The sequence below is a fragment of the Apteryx mantelli genome, chromosome 4 (genome assembly GCF_036417845.1).
Source record: "Apteryx mantelli isolate bAptMan1 chromosome 4, bAptMan1.hap1, whole genome shotgun sequence".
Taxonomy (NCBI): Eukaryota; Metazoa; Chordata; class Aves; order Apterygiformes; family Apterygidae; genus Apteryx; species Apteryx mantelli.
The window spans coordinates 76,563,589-76,588,043 of record NC_089981.1 but is presented as its reverse complement, the minus strand read 5'-3'; the positions used below and the strand labels follow the sequence as shown (position 1 = coordinate 76,588,043).

Genomic DNA, 24,455 nt, shown 5'->3' with positions numbered 1-24,455 from the left:
AGGAAAGTTGGAATCAGACCCACTGAACAGGAAATTGTTTTTATCCTAGACAACATTATTTAAGAACTTTATCTCTGCACACTACACAACTGTAACTACACTTCATCGTCTTACTCAACCTTTTCTTTCCCTACTCATGTGTAAAAAAATCTTAAGAGCTAAAACCAAAACATGTAACACCAGGAACTTATAAGTTACAATCTGATACAACATTACTCATAGAAACAGGGGGAAAAGAGAAAGCAAAAATAATTGAAACAGAGTGCCTTTAAACATCTGATAGCTTGATAAATTGCAGCTCATCTTGATGGAGAATAACTTGGCCAGACTGTCTCAAGCACACTAAGAATCAATAATAATTTACCTGCCAAGATGCTGTCCTGTTATTGCACTTCTGTATACATTTTTGAGCTCAAAATCCTGAAAGTGCTGCATAAAAAATTGTCTAAATACCTTTCATATTTTATTCTTATAGAAAACAGTAACTTTGAAATAGATTTGGTAAATTAGCAAAATCATGCAGCATTCATTTATCACTGTCATGGAAGGTTACCACTCTGCAGGATTTGCTACAGCAGCTAAACCCTGCGAAGTATCACTGCTGCACCACCTACGCTTTTGTATTAAATGCCAGGGGACTCTGGCAACTAACACATATACAAGACCTGTCGACTTGCAAAGAGGCACCAAAGTGACCCGTTGGTAACTGAAAATGACAATATCTTGTTCAACAATTTGCTGCCAATCTCATGCTAGTGCTTACTTGAAGTCTAAATACAAACCTTTTTGCCAGTAATTTATTCATTTCTTCCATGAGTCCTCCTCCGCCTCCTCCGCTACTTGTTCGATTGGCATCGCTCTTGGAGACCCCACTGGGACTGGATCCTCCTGAACCATCTTCTGGCTTAAGACAGAAATCAACATTGCAAGATATAAAAAGAATTTAATTTCAGACCATGCCCTTAATGATTAATTTTTATAATTATTAGGAGCAGTGATCACAGCATAGACCAAAACCAGAGGTAGGATGTGTTCTGCACTGGAAAGGAGACCCATATAGACCATATAAACCTGGGAGCAGTCTGAATGAGGCAAATATACGGGCAGATGATGAAAAAAACAGACTGCTCCTTGTTCACGGTTATGTTTACGTTATGCAATCCTTACCTAAGTGGCCACCTACACATGAGGCCTCAACAGTCTAAATTGGTTTTTGTAAGTGCAGTGCAGTTTAAACCACTTATGATGATTGTAAAACACTAGTAGATAATACAATGGTGGACTTTGCAGAAATAATGAAATCCTAGTAACAGAAGAACTTGCAGCCATTTGCTAATTAATATTCCCTGAAGAGCAGAAATTATACGAAACATTTCCTGCTCAATTACCTATGGGCTATGGTATTACAAGCTGACTTTTAATCGTTCATCTAATGGTCAGCCGAAGCATGTTCCTCTAGGTTTCACACTGGATTCTGAATACACATAGGCTTTATTTGCAGACCTTTACATCAAGCTGAGCCAAGCCTTCCCGCAGCAGGGAAAAGCCTATCTGGGAATCCCAACGCCATGTCCTTACCCGTTGAACTCTCCTTAGTTTGGCACCAGCCAGAGCCGCTGCTAGCCCTGACACTGACCCATCTTCAGTGCCAGCCGCTTGGCCGGCGCCGGCTGGCAGCGGGGGTGGTGGAGGGGGCGCAGCTCCCATGGGCGGCGGAGGTACGGGGGGCGGCGGCGGAGGCGGGGGTCCCCCAGACGAAGCAGGGATCGCAGCAGCAGCACTGGGATGACCTGGTGGAAGTGCTGGGCCTGAAACGCAGAGAATATGAATCACACATGAACAACAGGCTCATGAGCAACGTCATGTTCTCTTTTTCAGGGCCATGAAGTGACTGTGCAACCAGTGCCCAATGCAAGGAGGCACCAAGCATTCAGAGGGATGACGAATGGTGAATGCATCCATGGTGAATCAGCTACAGTTGGGTCCTGTAACTAATAAACAAGCTGTCTCCCTCTTTCTCTCTCGAGCCAGGCTACTGTTTTATTCTGTGCCAAAATCAACAGAAGACAGAGGCCTCTGCTGTACCTTCCCACATGCAGATGTGTAGAAGTTGCACCAGCAACCTCTGAAGACATCATTAAAATCAGCATTTCATCAGAACCGTGGGCTACATCTACACATCCACCCTTCCGTTCAATGGAGTGTGTGCGGCCTCGGCCAATCTTGGAAAATAATGGGGTGAGAGTCCAGCTCCAACCACACTGTGGTTCAGCAAAGTTGCTCAAAGTGGCAAACTCTTTGAGGGGTTGATCAAAAGTGGTTAATTCCGTGGCAACATTTTACCTATTTATAATGGGTCAGTTGAATGAATATACCACCACAAGGGAATTTGCCTACATTATGTTCTCTCAGAACAGGCTTCTCTTGATATATAATCACAGGTTTGATTGTTCAATAAGCATTATTTTGAAAAAGAGGGAGGATTTGACTGAGGAACATTTGGAAATGATATTTAACATTAGCAGTCTGATTTTCTTCTTATGAAAGGTTTCTTATAATACTGCCTTATTTCTGTGGTTACTTCTCTCGTTATTTCACACTCCCAATTCCATTCTTGTAATGAACTGTGGCTGCTATTAGAAATACTTTAAACATTTCAAATCCTATTTGGTTCACAAAAATAATAGCTAGTAATTCATTGTGGGTATAGTTAATTGTAATCGCAAAACTACACCCACCTAATTAGAGGCTAGCCTGAGGCAAAAATTGAACTGAGTCAAAATAACGGACTGATATAAATTTAAACTAACTTTATTGAACTGAATGGATTTCAAGGACTTATATCATCCGAAAGACTGAACCTACAGTGGTGGTAATAATACTTTTAGCAGAAAGTGGAAGGAAATGTCTCTGTTTTCTACCTTTCCTAGGCACATCATTTAAGCATTATATGTGGTTATAAATAGGAATGGATCCAACTCACAAAAGGTGTGATCTGAATTGCAAACAGGCATTATTCTTAATTGTTCTAACTCAGAAGGCTTTAGATGAGCACTAGAAATCAAGACCATAGGCAAAGTACAGTCCCACGCTCTTGATCTGCCTGCATTAAAAAAGGTTTGCTGGAATAGTTACGGTGGCAAGCCCTCAGCTGTAAATGCACAGTTTATACCAGGAAGAGAGTTCCTAGAATGAAATAAATTATATAAGCACAGGGGATTCTGGGTAACTATAACAACATTTATGTTATATCTTTTGCTGGTAAGAGAAATATCACTTAAAAAAGGAATAAAAACCATAACCTGAACCAGTATTGCTACATAGAAAACAGTTCTATTGTAGACCTGGCCTCTAACTTCAGAAGAGCCCATCAGCTAAGTTTGGACCAGCTGACTGCAGGTTTTGTACCAAGCTCACTGTCAAATGCAATTTGACTCTGGTGGATGATATAAATCACCTCCTGGGCTAATATGCTAAGACTATGCATTACAACAAGCAGCTACAGAGCCCTGGCCTTTAAACTTTTGCTTTTTGTCCTGCTTTTAGCTCTGAAGGTCCTTGAACCAGCCCTGAGTGTGTACTATACCGCTCCACCTCGGTTTCAGATATCAAGGGCAGCGGGATTCATCTTGGATCTCTCACGCCTTTTTCCAGCATTCATGGGCAGTGCGAATGGGGCTTTTAAAATAGTTCAAAGCTAATGCTTTTTACAGGTCACAACTCAGTCAAAATAAGTACTTACTCAAGTGGGAAATGGTTGATGAAGTCATGTAAGGAGGGGTCCTCTTGGACATGGTCACCTCCGATACAGCAGCGTACGGGGGAGGTAATGGAAAAGAGTGTGACATGGGCTGATGCAAGTGCTGTGGAGGATGACAGAGTGGGTGGGAGGACTGAGAGGAAGCCTGGCTAAAGCAGCCAGGAGGGCTGGCTATCAGGGGCAGCTGGGAGGTGGGCATAGCTTCTGGGTGTGAGAAGAAGGATCCATCTGCACTTTGCACCTGGGTTGTAGAGGAGCCTAAAGGAATTTGTCCTGTTAGTGTGGCTTCAGGATGGCCATTTAGACATATGTTTGCTGAGGTTTCCTGGCCAGTTTTACCTGTGGATCCTCTGAGCCTGTCGTGCAGGACAGGAATCACAGGCAGGATGACTGGAATATGCGGCTGCAGGAGAAAGCCCTTCTGGGCAAGTGGTGCATTTGGGATGGGAGAAGCAGAAGACTGAGGAGAGTATGGAAGAGAGGAGCGCCTGAGAGGCTGGCAAGAGATGAAGGGAAAGTGGGAAGGAGAGGGTGGTGGTGGAGAGAGCGAGATTTGCTTGATGCTTTGCATTACAGTCCTGTGGTTCGGCCAGGCCAGAGAGGAGGAACTTGGGGATGGTGACAGCTCAGAGGCTGAATGTCTGTGGAGAAGCTGTGGGGGCTTTTTGGCTATCCGGGAGGATCTGAAAGAGGTTTTACTAGTGGGCTGAGGGGCAGCAGATGCTGAAGAGACAACTTTGGCACAGGGTGGTGGTGGAGGGGCAGCACCAGCCGAGGCAGGAGCACTGCAGTTACTGTAGTCAGGAGGAGGAGACTGGTGGTGAGAGGGGGGAGAGCACACACTTATCTGAAGGGTGGAAACTAAAAGAACAGAAAAGAAAAATGGAAAGAATAAAATGGATATGCAGCAAGGAATGAAAACAAGGCAAAGTGGCATAAAAAAAAAAAGGAATTGCAAAGCAAATGCAAACAGAAACTCAAACAAGGCAAAGAGAAGATGGTGCAAAAAACCACTGGTTTAGGGATTTCCAACAAACTCCAGAAACGGAGAGCTGTGCAAAGACTCGATCCTCGCAGCAAAGGCTGGACTTTGTGCTTTAACACTTCTTCGAGGCCTACATGTAGCTGAGTCAGAATTACGAACGCTACCGTTGCTCCACGGACAGCGGCAAGCGACACTTTGAGTGCAGCGGCAGGCTGCTGCCGCTGGGCGTGCGGCAGGGCGGGCAGCCAGGAACCCCCCAGCGACGCTGTGCCGCCCTCCCTGCAGGCACTGGGGCAGCATCTCAGTTTCACCGATGCAGAATCGTACACGATAACGTCGGCCCAAACAGAGCTCAGCAACGTCTGTCGCTGGCCACAGCACGTGTGTAACTCTGAGCTGGTTTCAAGTCAAAAACTAAAAAGTTACAACGGCTGAGGAAAAATTTTCCTGTGTGTTGCCAGATTAATGAAAAAAAAACACTCTAATATTCAAAACAAAAGTCAAAACAAAACCATTGTGGCTTGCTTTCTGCCTTCTTACACACAGGCAAAGCCATACTCTGTGGCTATAAACTATTCCTGTCATCTCTTCTCTCAGCTTCGTGCAACTTAATATGCTATAGAAGATTTTTGTAAGCTCATTAAATATATACATTTTTTCCATTATGCTCATACAAGACTCCTCACTTTCTTATTGCAAAATCCCCACTGATGAAAAAGTAGGGCTGTATTTTCTTCTGTGCTGTGTTTGGCTTTGTGCTGCAGAGCGATGGAGAGCCCCTGACCTGGCACAACCAGCATGTCCACCACTTCATACCACCATCCCCTTGCATCACAGAGTCAATTTGCCAGGTGCTGTGTTACTTGTTCTCCAGAAGCCTGGCCAGGCTCCCTTTGTACACCAAAAATCTTCCTCTGCCATACAAATTTTGCTAGATGCAAAATCTGCCTAGCTCCACCTGCACGCCCAGGACCCAAGCCTCTGTGACACACCACATTGCCCAAACACATTGAAGTCTCTTGCTGAAAATGCTTTAAAATTGCATCACAACTATAACCATTTTTAGCAGTCTAGTTCTTCTATAATATCACAAAAAAACCCCAACTACAGCTAGAGGAGGCAGGCAGGGAGAAGAATATATCTGCTTTGTTCCCATGTATTTGATACGTGCCTGTGGTAGAGGTTCTTCTTTCCAGAGATTCCTGGCGCTGTTGCTGCTGCTCCATCACTTGTCTAAAAGAACAATGAAAAAACCTCAATCGTTATGTATTTTTTATAATTTTTAGTAAAAGCTTTATACATTGAGAAGCCCTCAAGCCATAAGTTTTGGGTGGTGTGAGCCAGTCCCTTACAGAAATGCCATTCCTGAAAGATGGACCTGGAAACATGAAATTGGAACAGGGTCCAGCACCTGCAGGATACAGCAAATGCTTGTTTTAGGGATTGGTTAATCCATGCAAGATAATTCCTTAATTTTGCATGTGGAATAGTCAATAAGAAAGTACTGTAGTATCTCAGGTCCCAGGACAGGACAGAAATTAAGCATGTAGTTAACTACAAGGAATTCCAGTGAAAAGTAAGGGACATCTTGCATAAAACAACACATTACTGAGGCTTTTACAAATCTGCAACCTGAAGGACCTGTAGTTGGAAGTCTGATCTGTGTTTAGCTGCTGACTGTACAAAACCCACTTTGTACAGCTGCACAACAAAGCCCTTTGTTGAGCCAGCAAAGTTTTGCAGGTGAGCAAGTTATTGGATAGCCTGGCTGAAAGCCTGCTCGTGTAATACCCCGAAACAGCTATATCTGTGAGAGGGCAGCAGGGCCATGAGGACCAGGACTCCTGGGTTTCCTTGATAAATGCTGATCACATAACTACTCCGCTGCTTTTTTGCATCCTTCCCATCATGGGTTCCTAGTGCAACGGTTAACCAGACTGGCTTCGTGTAAGAAACATGCTCTGCCAGGCACTGAACCACCACGGGAGAAGCATTTTCTCAGGCTCCACTTTCCCAAGATGTGCAGTTCCCAGTATCTCTCACCAGAGGTCTTCTCTCTCACGCTGTAACACTTCAGCAGAAATGGCTTTCCCTGTTACCCCTGTGATAAACTCTCCCTGACACTTATTTAGTTAAAAAGATTAATAGCTAAAAACTAGAGTATTTGGCAGAGTTTTTGCCACACACATGGATATGTACTACAAATTTCAAAAATACTAAAACACAACTCTGAAACTACCTTAATGGAGCACTTGGTAATAATGTCTATTCTAATGTTCTTCCACGATTTCTAAGCCAAGTTTGCCTTGAGTTTGTTACACATATATCTGGACTAGCCATGACTGACTGCATAATCACTTCTTTTTTCTGCAAGAAGCTTATTTCATATTCTGAACATTAAGGCCTGCTTAACTACAGGCAACACTTCTATTTGGACTCATTAGGTAATAAAACATTTTAGAAAGGTCTCCCTGTTGCATTTTTGTTTACTTGTACTTTTAAATGAATCAGCAAGTTTAAATAATTTTATCTTATTTATAAATAAAAGGTTTTGCTAGAAAAAAAAGTCCAGAAAAATAAATCCCATGTTATGTAGGAAAAAAAAATGCCTTCGTTTGCAAAAACAAACTTCCTACATTTCAATCCTAATTCAATAGAAGAGACAGGAAAATCAATTATTATAATTATTCACTACGGAGGGATCAATCCTAAACTGATTTTATGTTCAAGACATGCAATCTACAGAAAACCAGAAATTTCTGGAAAACCATTATAGGTACCTGAGAAAATTACTGCATGTGCAAAGGGGAAACAGTTTTGAGGAGCAGTCTTAGCTGGCTGAAACTGCGATATACAGATTATACTGGCTGCATTAGAACAATGACAATTTAAATCTAATAGAAATCTTTCCTTCAACACATATCCTGGCTCTTATTTGCCGGTTATGTGCTAATCACCTAGACAACAGCATAAGCCACACTGCTAAAATTTCAGTTGTAAACACATGCATTAAGAATTTCCTAAGCATACTGTCCTCTACAAAAGCTTGGCCCTTATTAACAAAATTTGATGATGAAGAACAACCTGACATGTATATTCTCCTCTTTAAACCTGGGGAAAGTTCTAGTTTTATCTGGAGGACAGACTTGGAAAACTCTGCCCTGACAGACCTGGAAAGAAAGATCAGTAAGATGTCTCCTAGTCACCAGAGCCACTGTGGAGCAGAAACACACATGGGGCTGCTCCTCAGAAGCAAGGGTCAACTACGGTCACTTGAAGTCTTTTGGGTTCATGCTTGTCCTGCCTGCCCCTGGGCAGATGTAGTTTATATGTGCCAAGCACAGCCTCCCACACATGCTAAAAAGAGAAGTCCTTACACTCTTAGGAAGTCAAATTTATTCCAGTGGAACTAAATAAAGACCAAGATTTGCACAAGCCTGCTTAAAGAGAATACAAGGAGTAAAGTATAAGAGGGGACAAATTACAGCCTCTGACTTCATATATATAATCTTTATACATTTGTATAAAGGTCTTTAGAAAAGCCTTTTAAACAGACAGATTTGCAGGGTAGTTATCAGAACTTGGTTTCCTTGCCTGCTTATAAGATATTCAAAAAAAGCTAGGCTTAAAATTAAGTCTGCTATATGCTTAAAGAGTGCATTAGCATAACTAAGGCTGAAAAATCCCTAGTGCAGATGCAACAATATCTAAGTGCATCTACTGGCATAGCTTATTCCAGTCCAGCGGAGCAAAATAAGCTTTCCCAGAACCATGTGCCTCATAGCAGTGGATTTTTTTTCTAACTTTTCACAGTTAGGCTGGTCACACTTTAAATGCAAGGAGCAGGTGCCTAAATTTGAGGTTTGAATTTCAGATGGTCTGAACATTCAGTACTTTCCACTGGTTAAACCAAGAGTTGGACCAGGTCTTTCAATCAGACTGCAGGGACAGACTGCATCCCTTATGCCTCTGTGTGGCATATAGGTGCATAGCAGGATCTCTTCTCTGACCTTTATGATAGTTTAGCTATCCAAAAACAAATCTTACAAATCTTGAGTGAAATATTCTTACCCTCTGAGCTGTTTAATAGTCACATATAAATCCCCATTAAATCTCAGGCCATTATGAGTTATTCATAAAGGCACAGGATCTCCCTACACTTTCCTTGCACTTTTTGGAGAGGGAAAGAGAGAATCTTATAGAGAGCAATTTATAACAGAAGCATAAGTACCTATCATAGCCTACATAAGGACCATGTCCTAACTGGCCTATATGTGGTTTTGTATAAGGACCAGTCAGAATGGTAGCTGTGGAGGATCAACTCAAATGATGTGTTGCATCACTTCATCTCTACTCCTCTGAGAGTATGTGATATTAAGCTATGCTGCTCCCTGGACCCCTACAGGGAGAGATCTTGCCTGCTTAAAGGTTGAGCCTACAAAGGCAGAGCCCTCTGAGATCTGAGAGTCTGTCATGTCACTAAGGCAGACCAACTTCCAACTGAGTACCACTAAAATCCTTACAAAGCTATTTTCTTACCTGAACCAAACATTAGGCCAAACCTTCTGGAAGGCTGACTACGCTCTTGCTGACCCATCTCTGCTGAGAAAAGCATATGCAGCTGCCTCATTTAAACAATCCCATGGCACTAAGCTGCAATAGACCCTGATTCCTGTGCTGCAACATACTCCTGAGGAAGTGAGACTCTCTAATTATTTGCTACATGTTTTATGGCAGAATATTCTGTGGCATCTCTTGTACAGCAGGAGAAACACACTTGCAGTGAGCAGGGAGATGGGGAACAAGAGTCCTTTTTTGTGCACTAGCCTATACTTCAACAAGGAAGCACAGGCATGGCTACGCTGCATTAGCCTTGACACAGCTGATGCAGTGTAGGCAGACTGGTCAGACTAGAAGACCTGGTCCAGAACTTGATAGATAGGTCCTATGGTTGGCATAGAAAGGCAAAGATACTGCTGCGACAGGAATTTCTACTGCTGCTACAAGAATTTCTACAGCTGTTACAGGAACTTTGGCTGCATCAGCAAAGCTGAAAAGAGAAGATGGGCATCATGGTTTGATTATGGAGATAGGCACACAGTGAAGGCTTGTCACAACTCTTGCCTACCTTCTCTTTGATGTCAAGGAGACCACCCATATAGGCTAGAGAAAAGGCTGTGTCTAATAGTGGCACTAAGCCTAGACATACATGTAAAGGTGAAGGGTATGACAGGATGTTTAGGGGCCCTGGTTTAGAGCAAAACATTCATAAAAGGAACTGCACACAATATAGGAGGTAGCTATAAACAAGATGGGCCAAAGTTACCACCAGGAGTGCATGTAGTCCATAGGATGCTTCCTGGGCAACATGACTGTCAGCTGCTAGCAAGTGATCCAGAACAGAATAAGGTTAGGCTTCCTTAATGTGCTTGAGAAACACACTCTCCAAATTGCTTTTAAACAGGTTTTGTCTTTATCTCTGAACATCAGCATGGCTCATGCTTGCCTTTGAGCAAAGAGTTTACCTAGGGCTGCAGCTCACTTCACCTTTTGAAAAGTCATTACAGAATCAGCATAGAACAGATAAGACTAAAAAGAACAGTGCTTGTTAGCAAGCAAGGACTGCACGTACACCCACGTTACAAACTAGAAATCTACCCTAATTCATTAACTCCACTTACCTTCTCTGTGCTTCCATCTCGTCTGGTGAGGGACCATTCTGAACCTGGCGCTGGGCAGCTGGACCTACAGAAAAACCAACAGAATGCAATTAGGAAAGCAAACGTAACATCAGCATTGCTGAGTCTTCCCAGAAACGCTGCCACTCAGATTAATTGCTTCTCTATCTTACTATGAGAAAAAAAACTGAAGCATTATTGTTTTCTCTTTGCTTTATTTTTTTCAATTTATTATTTCCTATTAGCCCAACTATCACTTCAGGTAAATTTTTAGTCCCATTGGGAGAATCCAATGGCTAAATATGTGAGCAAATTTGTCCAGTAAACTCATAGGCACTGTCGTAGCCGTAGACTATGTAATCGTCCCTTGGTGAGGGTGCAGGCCCGGAGCATCCCAAAGGATGTCCTGTGGGAGGAGGGGCTGCCCCACTGGGATGCAGCTCTAGCCTTGGCAGCATTCGGACCGCACCTGCCCGGATTATTCTGTGCTTGCAAGGTAGTTTAGTCTGAGACCACTGGGTTTGATCCAGCCACGGGCCACTGGGGCTGCTTTGGAAAACCATGGAGGGGGTGAGCAAGGAAGCACATCTCCCTCTACCTCCCTACCAGCACACGCCACATGCCTGGCACATGGCCCCACAGCAGCAGGCATCCTCCAGCAAAGGCTGGATCCTACTACAGCTTTTCTTCCTCTAGTTTTACACATGGTATTACACTGTGGAAAATCTGTGGGCACCCCAGGGCTGCAGAGCACTGCAGGGCAGGAATGGAGCTGTAGGAGTGCGAGAGCTGCTCCGTGGACCAAGAGAGAGACTGGGCAAAGAGCACAGAACTGATGCAAGAGCATCCCAGCTGCACCTCACTTGTCTCTCATACTCTCTTACAGCATGTGCTACCTTATTAGTGGCAGATGAGGTGGTCAGCCAAATGAAGGTACAAACACCACAGCAATGAGTTTGCAAGAGTGCACTCCAGCTAGCACTACTTGCTCTGATGCTGAGTTGACATAAAGAAGCTTCTTGAAGGAAGATGCAAGGAGATACAAGATAAAACACGTCTTTTATAAACTTTGCTGTTCCTTTTACTACCCTATCAGTCCTCTGCTTCTGCAGGATGCATACCAAGCTGAGCTTTCACTGACATTCACCAACAAAAACCTATTTATGTCACCATTTAAGTCACGTCTCCTTTCTTGACTTTGGTTACTTAATCTGAGACTGTTCTTGGACATCTTTATCATGTACACTTGTAATTACATGCCATTTTCTGATGGAAGTAATTATTGTGAAAATAAAAATAATTTTTGGTAATGTAAGCTATAGTGATCTCACATTGCATGGAAAGACAACTGTTCTATTAATTTTGGGGTGGGGATTTGATTGGGATTAAACTGATAAAAACTCTATTAAATGCACTGGAAATTTTCCTCGTAAATAGCACCATGAAATAGATCAGTCACATACAGAAAATAATTATTATGTGCACCTCATTATTTACATTTTCAAATGTAAAGTTTCATCCTTTTAAAAGTTATCCATCAAGAGCAAATCAAAACTAAACATTTACAATCCAAATATATCACTCACAGATTGGTAAAAAAATTTTGCTCAATTTTCCTTATATGTTTCTGCCAGACAGAATTTCATCCAAAAATGAATTAGAAAGTATGACTGTGTGAAAACAGGAAAGCTCACAGAGATGGATTGCAGTCAGCATTTCCAGAAGTATTGACTGATCCTTTCTGTTGTGCTTATTTTTGAAATGTCTTTAAGGACTGGCATTTGCAGAAAGGGAACACTCAGCACTTTCTGAAAGGCAGACCCTTCCATGCATTCCAATAGGGCATCCAAAAAATGGAGGCAATGACAATCACTGAGTCAAAAGCTTGGACATTTAGAAAATCTTAGGATCAGGTATGAAGTGAAGACAATCCACTTCTTTAATGTCTCACCACTGACAACTGAATATCGTCGCTCACAGATCTTTGGCTAACTATCTGGGCAAAAATGGCAGATTTTGTAAAAATCAAACTAAACAATGAATGTGGAAAAGAAGTGGGTGTTTCTCAGATGGAAGTCTCACAAAAAAAACTTGGCAGGCATTTGGAGTGCACAGGGAGGTTCACATGCAAGGAGTTAAAGATGTTAAAAGGATCCCATGTTATTGTGTGAATGTTTTGTGTACCTTCACCACTGAAGTGAAAGAAGGGTCAGAGCTACCCCTGAGCAGCAGATACAAAGTGAATTTAACCTTTTTCTGAATGGCACAGTCAGAGAGGTAAGGTCCCATCCCCAAGATCTGGATTTGGACCAAACTTCCCACAGCTCAGCTATGTCACTGCTCGGACCCTGGGCTTTGGTGTGACCTATCTGCAAATAACACACATGTTCTCTTGTGCATATACACCTACTTGTTACATATTTCAGTAAACAGTCTTCTGGATGAAAGAATTTTAAGAATTAAGAACTTACTCTTCCCTCATAGGCTAACAAATGCCATCATGATAAACTTTAGCAATATTCATCACTGCATACGATTTGGCCACGAGAAAACTTCCCTTGTATAAAGATTCAGAATATCATATGGAAGTCTGCACGCTGCTTGGAAAAATGAATAAAAGCGTGCGCCAATATAAGAAGGCCAGAGGATGAGGCAGCAGAAACAGCAATTCTTCTTTGACAATAATTTATGTCAAAGTATAATGGAGGCTCTAATGGATCCATCTTCATCTGGTACTTTGGCATGAACCTTCTCTGGCGGCTAAGTGCCCAGAAAAACACGGCAGTGGGGCCAATCTGACTAATGCCAGAAATGCAGAAGGAACCTAGAATCAGAGACTATCAACACCACACAAAAAATAGACTGTTTTCCTGTTACAAACTGGCTATAGGTTTAAAACCAAACAAATCAAACCAAATCAATTTGGAAAGCAGCCTAAAGAAATCCTTTTAGGGCAAGGTTACAGAATACATCTAGAAGTCGGGGTTGTTGCTTTTTATCATCTGGAGCCTTTTCAAGCTGATCTCTCACCTGCGTAGCAGGCAGGTAACCAAATAAGCATATTAATCTGCAAACAACTCTATACGAATTTTCAGTACGAAGACCTCCCAATAAAGTAAATGAATTTACTTATATTTTCTGTTAAGTATGTATATGTTTGCAGGATTAGGACCACACTGAAACAAAATGCATTGCTTTTGATTGCAAGATATGGTTTCAAAAAACTTCCTGTGGTTCAGCAAATATCTGATATATTCCTAGAGCAGGCCACAAGTCAATTCAGACAAGGCTACTTGAAAATTTTTTCCCTCACTGCATTCAAGTAACTTGATTTCAATCCCTTATTCTGAGATGATATCCATGCATTAATAATCCCTATTTTTTTTCACATTAAGAACCTTAGCCAACTGTTTTAGTTGGCAATATTTTATTGTTCTTATTATTTGCTCATAGTGTGAAATGTCCTTAAAATTAAGTACATAAAGCTCCTAATTATGTTTTGAAATTGAAAAATTCTCTACAGTTTGTATAGAAATGCCTTCCTCCTTTGACACACAAAAGCAAGAGAAATAAGATCAGAAGGAAAAAAAATACTTTGGACCCGAATAAGTAAATATTCGAAAACTCTTTGCAGAAGTAGTGACAAATTTGCAGCTTTTTTTTTCTCCGTACATTAATTTAAAAAGCCAGACAATCTTTCAGATGCACAGGGTACATTACTGCATGGCCCCCCAAAATACTTAATCCTCTTGGAGATCTTGAGACGTGTGACAATTGGTGTTTTGTGTGCAATGACTAATTCCTCTCTTTTACACATTTAGACTTATATAAATCACCACACTGCAGCAAAATGTACACAAAAATTCAGACAGAAAAACATCATTCATCATTCCCGCGTTCAGTCACAGCCAGTGGAATTAGGGAAACCAATTTTGTATTACTACCAACTCTTATTGATTGGAAGTTACTGGAAAAAAAAGAGTTTGAGGGAAGTCATATGTACAGTTGGCATAGGATAACAGGATTTTCCAGGTAGTTACAGCTTTTGCTTATCTATGTCCCCACCTTTCTTGACTACAGCGGGAAACACATCAATTCCGTTTTCTACTGTTTTTTTTTTTTTTCACTCGAGTTTCCCATGACCATAAGAAATAACTCCTTCTTACATTTTGTGTGTAATCTTATTCAAAACAATCTTTTTTTCTACAGTAACGTGAAACCTTCGTTTGCAAACCCCAAGGAAAAAGGCTAGAAGCACCATGTTTTGCCAGCCAAGATTTTGCCTGAGGCTGGCCACCTTAGAAGTCCAACCCAAGCCTTCAGAGAGCCTGGTCTGCTTATCGCATGAAGCACAAATTCGGCTAGATTCCCCCCCCCCCCCCCCAGGCTGGGGTTCTTTGCAAACCCAGGTGCACGGCCATCTGATGAAAAGTTTGCAAACAACTTTAAGCTCCATAAGTGTGGAGATTCATGCTTCTCTTGACCCTGAGCTTGCTTTCAGCATGCTCAGCCAAAGCTCATACAGATTTTGAATGCAGGGACTACTTTTAAGCTTGATTTCATATCTGTATGTTCTGTATGTTCACATACAGCAGGCACATGCTTGATTGAAGGTTTTCTAAATCAAACTGGACCTTTCTAGGTTTAACTTCTCTCCACATTTTTAGATATTTCTCAGACATGAGCGGACATGAGCAGTAAGTGCTCTTGGTAATGGCATCCTCATTTAAACATGCTTCTCAAGTTGCACTGTGACTTGCTTCCTAACATGGCAGCTTTTGGGAACAGACACGCAGAGAACAGTGCTACTGACCAGTGCTAATAACCTGGAGAGACATCTTTACTACTGACCTGCTTGCAGCTTCATGGCTGCTGCAATCTACATTTTTAGCAACTAATTAATGCAGGAGATATACTGTGAACATCTGTGTTTCCTCGCTTTGTTTCTTTGCAATAATTAATTGCATTTTATATAAGCACCTTGTGATTCAGCTCAAGGCATATTTTGGGAGCACATGGAGGTCTTCCATGTTTGCTTTTTCTCTTCCCTCTTATTGGATAAGGTTGGGAGGTGCCCAGATCTGGAAAACATCTGCTGCCCTCTCAGCACTTCCCTGTGCTGGTTGCTCCCACCCTTGCTGGCCACAGTCCTTCATGAGGCCAAGAAGGCAGCAGAGGCACCGCCGCCGTGGTCATGGGCGAGCTGAACACCACCTCCTTGTGCTCGCCGTCCCAGCGCCCGCTCTGCAGTGCCTTCACCACTGCACCCTGCTGCTGCGTGGAGATGTCCTCGCTCGGACTCATGGCCAGCCCATAAATGAGGCCCTAGCTGTCACCAAGGCAAAATTCACGCTCCTGCTTCCGCTTTGGCTTAGCTGTGTTGGGAAGGCATGAACAAGAAGGAATTATGCCACCGTTTGCCTCCTGCTGGGGCAGTCCCAAGTGACATGTTTCTTTTTCCTCTTTTACTTACATTACAATTGCAAGCACTACTGACTGTGTGCACTCAAGTAAACAGCAAAGCAAGGCCCACTTCTCTGGGCAACCAGGATTTTGTGGTTCTTAAATGCAGAAATGCTAATCTAAGACACTTATAGATGTTTTATTAATTTTACATACTGGAAACAGAGGTGCTCCCAAGCAGGGTTTCTACAACCCTTACAGTCTCCATGGAGCTCACAGACCAGTGATGAATGTGGTGGGTTAGGGAAAGGCCTCATGGTCAGAGCTTAACAGGAAATACATCTGGGCTTTAACTTCACGAGACTGAAAATTCTTGCTCTGCATATGAACAGAACATTGTGATTTTTTGTGGAAAAAAAACACAGTACAGTATGGGAGGAAAAGAAGTGAGGAATAGACCGACTATCCCTAATTGCTTGTTTTCAGCACCTACTTGGATTGTGGGACACTCAGGTTCAGGCACCAGGTCTGACTCATGGTCATTTATGTCCTAGGAGTGTCATAGACGTTTGCTTATCTTGACCTGAACGGAAGAAATCATTCCTGATTATCAGTTCCAGCAAAACTTTCTTTCCCATAGCAGCATCTTTCAAATAAATCGGCATCTTCTGACAGAAAAAAAAAGTCAAAAATATGTCTGACCAGTGCTAATCCCAGCATCCATATTTGTGCACGCCCTGGACCGCCGCTCACCACGCAGGCGGCACGGGTAGCTTGGGTTCCTGCTGCGCTGCCAGCAGCTACTGGAGGCCAGCTGGCAAATCCACGCCGGGACTCGCTGGGAAGGTCAGTCCTGCTTTCTTCACCATAGCCTCTCCCTTCACCTGTACAAAACCTGAGGGCAGTGACGCGCTCCCGGCAAGAATTTGCAGCCTGCGCTCAACTGCCCCGCTGGGCGCCCGGGTGGAGATGTGGATGTGAAAGCAAGTGGGCTCTGGCTCCACTCCGGCAGGACAGAGGAACTTCTCCGTGTTTCCTTGTGCCGCTACTTCCCGGTGCTCGGGGCCTGGGTGTAATTTTAGCTCGGGCGCCGCGGTTGGGCAATCGCACCGCCGCGGTGACTCGGTCAGCACTTCGGGCATCCGGGGCCCGCGGAGCCCCGGCGGCGCCAGGGCCGGCCTCCCGCATGGTGCCGCGCGGGGCCACGGACGCCCGCGGCCCAGCCCCGAGCGCGGCCCGGGAGCGGCCCTGGAGGCGCCGGACGCAACCTGCCCTGGTGTGGCCACATGCCGCGCGGCAGTGCCCAGCTTGGGAGCGGGAAACGCTGTGCTCAAACTCATTAGCAGGGCTGATTACCCTGGACAAAGCACTGAGCTAATTAGCCTAGATAACGCGCTTCGATAAAGCAGCGCGGCTGCACTCCTCGCGGCCCGAGCTGGGATAACAGAGTTGAATGACACGGCGTGTCGCTCGGAGCTAAACCTCCGCAGCTAGAGGCGACGGCCCAGAGGGGCCGCCCGGCTCGTCGGGCCCTGCTGCCGCAGCGGCGTTCGGCCCGCTTCCCTGGCCTTTGCGGCGACGCACTGCCACCATGTCTCTGAGCCAGGGATTCGGGACCCTGCGTGTCGCGCCCCACCGGCGGCGAAGCAGCTCGCGTGTTCGGTACGCTGCGAAAAGCATCCGCCCGAAGGGGCTCCAGGGGCCGCAGCCTGCCGCAGGCAGCCACGCGAAGGGCGCGTTTCGGTCAGAGGGTGACTACGGGCCCATTTTGAAAAATTTTCACGCCATTAGGGTTTTGTTGCAACGTTGATTACGCAACAGAGCGCCTGCAGCTCCGTAAGGGAGCCCGTTTGGTGGTTTGAAGCCTGGTAAGCAATAACGCGCGGGCAGGGCGAGGGGGCACCCACCCACCCAGCAGAGCATCTCCCCGCAGCACCACAAAGACTGCTTTCATGCCGTGTTCGCCTCATTCCTGTTAAACATTAACTCGAAATAGAAACCGTTTCAGAGAGTGTTATTCACAGGCTGGGTGCCTCACAGCATTTATAACCGAACACATTAAATACCTTCGGTAATATCATTTACACATCTACCAAACCTTTCCTCTGAGAACTGCAAAGAACTCCACAAGCCTTAATTAAGCTTCACCAGTCCTGTGAGGCAGAAGTTAAATGACTTGATTATACCCAGACCATGTCTGCACAAGTAAAAATTGTTTGCATTAATTTACCTACAGGTAAGATTTACTACTGACACAGTTAAGCCAATGCAAAAGATGATCTAAGGCACTCTTACTCTGATGGAGACCAAATTAATTTTGCTTTCATGTTAAAGGAAAGTTTTCATTGCAAGACCGCAGTGAAATGAGCATTTCTGATTTTGTGCCAGAAACTGCCCCTCCTCTACATCCCTCCCTTGCCCTTGGCCACTGAGACTGCATCAAGTCTGTGGCCGTGGAAAGTAAAAGGTTCTCTCAAAACCATCCCCAGCAATGTTTTACACAACCTCAATTTACCCTAAACTGCACGGGACAAGGGACAGTGTGTTTTCCAGTTGTCACCTCTCAGCTGAATTGTAGCAGCTTCCAACCTGGAAGCTCTTGAAAGCAGCATTTGTAAGATTGCAACTGCTTTACTTGTCATACCTTTAATATTACTTTATGCTAACATGAAGCAGACCTCCTTAAATCAAAGTAGAAGTGTGAACCCAGGGGGCCTATATGAAGTCTGATCATTTAAAATAAAAACTGATTTAACATTCACTGGTCAAACTTTCTGATATAGATATGGTTTAAGGACAGTGACAGAACTGAACAAACAAGCCTGGAATTTAAATAAGAGTGCCCTGCCCCAAACATTAGTTCACACCTCCTGCAAGTACAGATGTAGTTGCCTCACTAACGGATGTGTGCACTGCCTTAAAAAAAAAAAAAAAAAAAAGACTGACCAGTAGAGTTTCAGGGCCCCTCCATTTCTAAACATTTGTGCATGCTCAGTAAGCACGAAGGAAAGGAGATGCAGAGAAGAGTTACCAGAAAAAAGGCCACAAAAAGATCCAGCACTGCAAGATAATTAGAATAAAACCATTTTCAATGCCCTTGAAGACTGCCAGCGAACACACCAGCATATAACCAGTGGGTCTTGGACTCAACTGCTAAAGCCGTTAGTTCAGCTATTTTGCATAAATTATGATAGATTATTGTTTGATCCTGCTGGTCAGCACAGCACCGGCATAGTATTTCATGATTTTTCACATTAGTGGCTCGGTTTAGATGGTGAAGAAAAACATTCCCTTTTTTTGTTGTTGTTCTTCTGAATGCAGCAAAGATGCTCCTGTGCTAAAGCAGCTCCTGTGGAGAATACGTGCACCCTGACACCAGGCATCAGGAAAGGACATTGCTCAGCTGCACTTCATCTCAGCGTCTTAGCCCAGGAGCAGCTTGGGTTACCTCTCACATAAGAGTCAGACAGCTAAAACAGCTTTGAAAGAAATATGAAAATACATATAGGTGACTGTGCTCCCAGAAGTGGTAGCAATAAGCATTTCACAGTGAAGTGGCTCCAGATGTGGTGACTGTCAGGGTGAGCATCTCCACCACAGTTCAAAAATCGCAAGAGCCTTTTTGGCTGATTTCCCACCTTCCCCTGTAGCACGTTTCCACCGGACCCGACCCCTGGTCTCCTGCTCTCTGGGGATGCGTTCGGCCCCCGCGTGCTTGGGGAGGCAGCAGGGAGGCGGCGATGCCCTAGTGCCGCGGCAGCTGTGAGTGGGTCGGGGTGCCTGCATGGGGGGTTTGCCGGGTTGAGTGCTTGAATGAGAAACAAATAATTCAGTGAACGCTCAGTTACGTGTTAAAGCAATAGGGACTGGTCAGCCTGCCATCTGCCACGCCGCCGCCACCACCACAGCCCCTTCCTTCCCAGTGGCCACACTGGGACTTAGCCCACTACGAGAGACAGCTGTGTTTGCATTAAACCGTAGGGGGTGTGCACACAGAGGGCTACAGGAATAACTCTTTATTTTTCCTGGAGGAAAAAGGCTTTGTAAACACACACGGGGACGATGATGGGACAAGATGCCAGTCAATGCTGGGACTGAAAAAGCCATCCGTAAAGTTCAGAACCATAAGACTAGCTGACAAAAAGGTATGAAATTAAAACCATATTTAAACAAGCTCACAAATGCTTGAATTCTTAATTTTCCTTCTTTTTTTTTCAGTCTTCTTTTAGAATGTGTGACAAGCCTATTATCCTGCACATCCAGGTTTGAAAGTTTTCCATTCCCATTTCATTAGCCCACAAGGTTGTGCCTCTAGGCACTAATGGAATTTTAACAAAAACACCAAATAACACCAGACTCTTGTTAAAATCAAGAACATGAACAACACCAAGCAGCTATCACCTCGTTGCCACTGCACGGAGGACTGGCTAAGCCAAGAGCCCAGCCAGTAGATGCTCCAAAGAAGCTGAGGGGGTATATCAGTACCCTTTATCTAAACATATAGCTTATGTTACAAAGATACTTTCCTGAATTTGATGTTAATAGGGACATGAATAGTTTTGCTCCAGTAAGAACGTGCCAGACCCTGTCAGAGCCGAGAAGGGCAGCAGGCACATAGCAGCCTGGCATGGTTAAGAAAAGAAGAATCTGCAGAAAGAGCATCAGTGAACTCACAAAGCACCTTTCCACTGACCTCAGGAGGCAACATCTCAAGCCCCATGAATCTGTCTCTTAAAATATAAACCTAACATCTTCCTTTAGCCAAGTGCAACTGTGTTTGCATTTGCTCACAAGCACACACATTTACACTTTTACATGCACTTCATATTTACAACTCCTCACATCAAGTTAAAAGCAGGAATTCAATCCTTTTTGTGGGACAAATGAAGTCTCTGATAATCTCTGAAGCCACAGGAAGAAAGAATCCAGCTACCAGCATGTACGGCAGTTCACTCCACTTCTATTTACACAGCTGACTTTTCAAACATCATCCCAAGTTTTGTTTAACAATAAGATTTATGACACATTAAATTAGAAAAATACATATACTTAGTGTAGCCTAGCGGAGTGGGCATCACCCAAGGGGCCTGGAGCCCAGCGGTGTATTCTTGGCCCAATTCCAGCACAGCCTTGCAAGGCAAGTCTCCCTCTTTTCCAAGTGCCTCCTTCCTTTTTCACTCCCTGGTGAGACAGTAAACTCCTCAAGGCAGTTTTTTTAGCTTGCACTTTCACAGTGTGAAAAACAACAGGGCCCCAAGCTTATACTGAGGCAGCATGTACACACAGTTAATAGAAAATACCATAACATAGACACTGCATGTAGTAACAACACATTGCATGTAGTTAATAGATAAAGTCCAGACAAGATTCATTTTACCAAGATGGAAACTCCAACACTGCTGTAAAGCCAACTAGCATAGACCGGTACCAGGACAGAGCGCTAGAAGGCAGAGGTCTTTTCTACAAAACACAGCATAGGAAAAGGCAATGAAATGACAGTACATTTGGAGATTTATGGAAAATGTAAAAAAGCAACATTAGTAAAGGGTAACATTCCTGTATAATACTTGCACAAGTCCTCCCAATAAACGTGAAGGAATTCAAACATAGGATCTGATCCTATTCACATGTAACACCAAAAGCCAACCTCTTTGCTTAAGGGAAGTGAAAGTCCCACTAAGTATTAAGCATATCCATAGCAAATCCCCCATCCTCCACAGCCTAATGGCCCAGCATCTCCTCATTTCCAGAAAAGCTACCAGGAGTTGAGAGGCACAGGCAGGTCTTTATGAAGCACAAAGCAGGTAAATATCCATATAACTACAAGAGGTATAAAATGCTGTTCTTGTTCTTACCTATTTTTTTAAACTCTAGGCTATTGCCTGAGAATATATGTTATTCATTAGCAAGTAAAGACAGAAACAATCCAACACGTTGATTCAGCCCTAATGCCAGCATCACCTGAACCTCATGAGTCATTTCTTTCAAATACTACCAACCCAGCACCCCACTGCCTGCCTGCCTGCCTGCGGGAGTCCAAAACAAGTCAAGACAAAGATCGATCAAATACAATGGGAAAGCGGTTTCCCAGAACAACCGGATGGCGGCAGAGCACGTTTATGCCCGACAACACCCCGTCGCGAGCGTGGAGCTCCCCGCCCCCTCTCCGGGACGGCTCCCGTCGGCACGCGGCACACAAGGCATGGGCATGCAAGGCAGCGGGGACCTCTCCATCACCTACAAGACATCCTGCACAGGACCACGCAGTCACAGTGGCAGAGGCAGAAGCAGTGCCAAATCCATTCCCTGCTGACCATAGTAGGGCAGCCCCCTCCTTGAAGCCCTCTCCGCGGCACCTCTCGCATGCCCCACACTCACCGGCCGTCCCACCGCGGGCTGGGTTTCACCGGCTGTAATCTATACACCGCTACGGCGGCAGCGTGGGCCCTGCCGCTTCAATATTTAATCGCAAGCTTTTCCTCGCCGACCGGAGCGTGGCAGGTGCCTGAATGGCAGGCTTCGTCGTCTGACACGCTGCCTGGACAAGGAGAAACGCTCCTGAAACAACACCATGAAAGGAAATTGCAGTTGCTGCCCCTATTCCCCCCACCCAAATCAGACCTCAAAACATTTGCATGCATGCAAGTAATTATAATAAATGCAGAAGTGTGAATGAGAAGAATGAGAAGAAAATTAGTTTGTACTGGGGAGAAAATGACTGCAAATGAATATGCAGGATCAAATTTACTGGTGGTGTAGCTGCTGAAGACATAGGGGTTACACCACAGATGACTTTAGAGCACTAGGTTTAAAATATAAGTGCAAACATGCTGGATTCAGAATTAAATATGTATGGTTTAAAATCCCCATCTACTCTCTCCCAGTTCTTTCCATCATCCCATCATTCCTGATCTCCTCTGATCCCAACACTTTTCTCCCTTTCTACTTTGTCTGCTAATCACTTTCTTTTTCTATATTTAAGTATGGCAGGCCTCAGAGAAGGAAATCCAGTTGAAGTTAACGGACATTTTGTATGAGGAGACTAGGTAGAATATTTACTCTCTGTCATCTCTTCCTTAATATTCTTTGATCTGTTTCTTTCTCTTCTTGCTGTTGCATTATTCTGTCTCCTGGTGGTGATTTTGCACAACCCAATCCTGTACTCAAGCAAATTCATAGATGGTTTAAGTGATATTTCTCCAGAGCTTCAGTGAAACTACTTTGATTTAGATTGCTTAATGTTCAGATCCACTGAAGTTAGCAGATATGTCTTTTATCTAATTTTTAGAAGCTGCTGAATAGAAACTATAAGGCTATAAGGTATGGTTAGCGCAAGTGAAACCCCAGGTGGAGGCAAGTTCATACCTACCTTGCAATATATCAAACAGAAGCACTCCTATTCATTGTAAATGGTACGTATTCAGCATAACTGAGTAGGAACTGTCTCTGTACCTGCCTCCTACATCTTTAAAGCATTCTCAGAGCATCTGAGTGATATGTAGATATTCTTGGATAATAGCCAAGTTGCTTATCATATATTTTCTAAAGGTTGTTCCTATGAATTATTTATGTCCCATTTTAAATGTACAGTATTGATACCTCTCAGGTATGCTCCACTAACAGATGCAGCAAAAGAAGTATTAGCTAGTTAATATCTGAGAAAGTAAAACTCTGTCAATAACAAACTATCTTTTCACTATGGCATACACGTGGTGTAAATTCTACCTGCATGTGCCCATTGTTTTCTGCTTGTTGACTTCTAAAGCCATCAGAGGCACATAAGCAAACTGGAATACTACACTCAGGAACTTGACTGTAAATTTAGGTTCCCATAGTCCTAAATGCCAAGGTTGTACGTAATTACTTACTGAGGGTTTAAAAAAAGCCCAAAATAAATTTAAATTAACAAAATTGTTATTAAAATAGTAATGTAATAGATTATGTTTTATCACAAGGACTCCAAAAGTTTTTCTAGGGAACAAAGTATGTTCAAACCATTGCATTCTCATTCCAGTTCTGAAGGCTCTCCATATCCTGTATATCACAGTGAAGGGTAGCATCTGGCTCATGTGAAATACCTGCTCTGATCTGATCTCCACAGTGCTGACTTATCCTGCATCACCATTGGAACCCACCTGCCCTTTGAAAAGAACACACTACCACACAAACATAGACAATTAAAAAGAATTTACCAAACTAATGAGGCAATCTGTAAATGCAGAGATGTACAATGGCATTCAGTCATAAGAATGCATTTAACTCTTTGTTTCTCTATGACTTATTTGTCCAAGAGTATCCATTACCCTGCACTTTCTTCATTTTCTTTATTATTGTTTGTATCTCACACACTAGGATTTTGGTTGCTAAGGGGTTAAACACACTCATGACTAATAAAAAGCTGAAAAATACTTTTCAAGGCCAAAACACTTCTCATAAAATCTCAGACTGATCTAACAGGGTTAAAAAATTCCTGCAGAACCTTCTGCAAACTTACCACCTGCAAAGAAAATACCTTGCCAACAAAGTCTATGATTCAACCAATAAAACGAGTGAGTTGGAATGCTACTTCTTCCTTGGCCTAACCTTAAAATTAACGTAATACTTTTAAATAGCTCATTCAAACACAAAG

General features: G+C 43.6%; 1 protein-coding gene across 2 annotated transcripts in view; it reads right to left on the bottom strand.

Annotated features, from left to right (window-relative positions):
- EVL (Enah/Vasp-like) overlaps nt 1-24,455 on the bottom strand; it is an 83,025-nt gene that overhangs the window by 10,459 nt on the left and 48,111 nt on the right. For both annotated transcript variants that reach the window (XM_067294963.1, XM_067294964.1), the window contains exons 4-7: nt 10,427-10,490; nt 5,917-5,978; nt 1,579-1,808; nt 783-904 (exon numbers count right to left, since the gene is read on the bottom strand). In XM_067294963.1, coding sequence (XP_067151064.1) covers nt 783-904; nt 1,579-1,808; nt 5,917-5,978; nt 10,427-10,490 — 478 coding nt within the window. The remainder of the gene's footprint in view (nt 1-782; nt 905-1,578; nt 1,809-5,916; nt 5,979-10,426; nt 10,491-24,455) is intronic.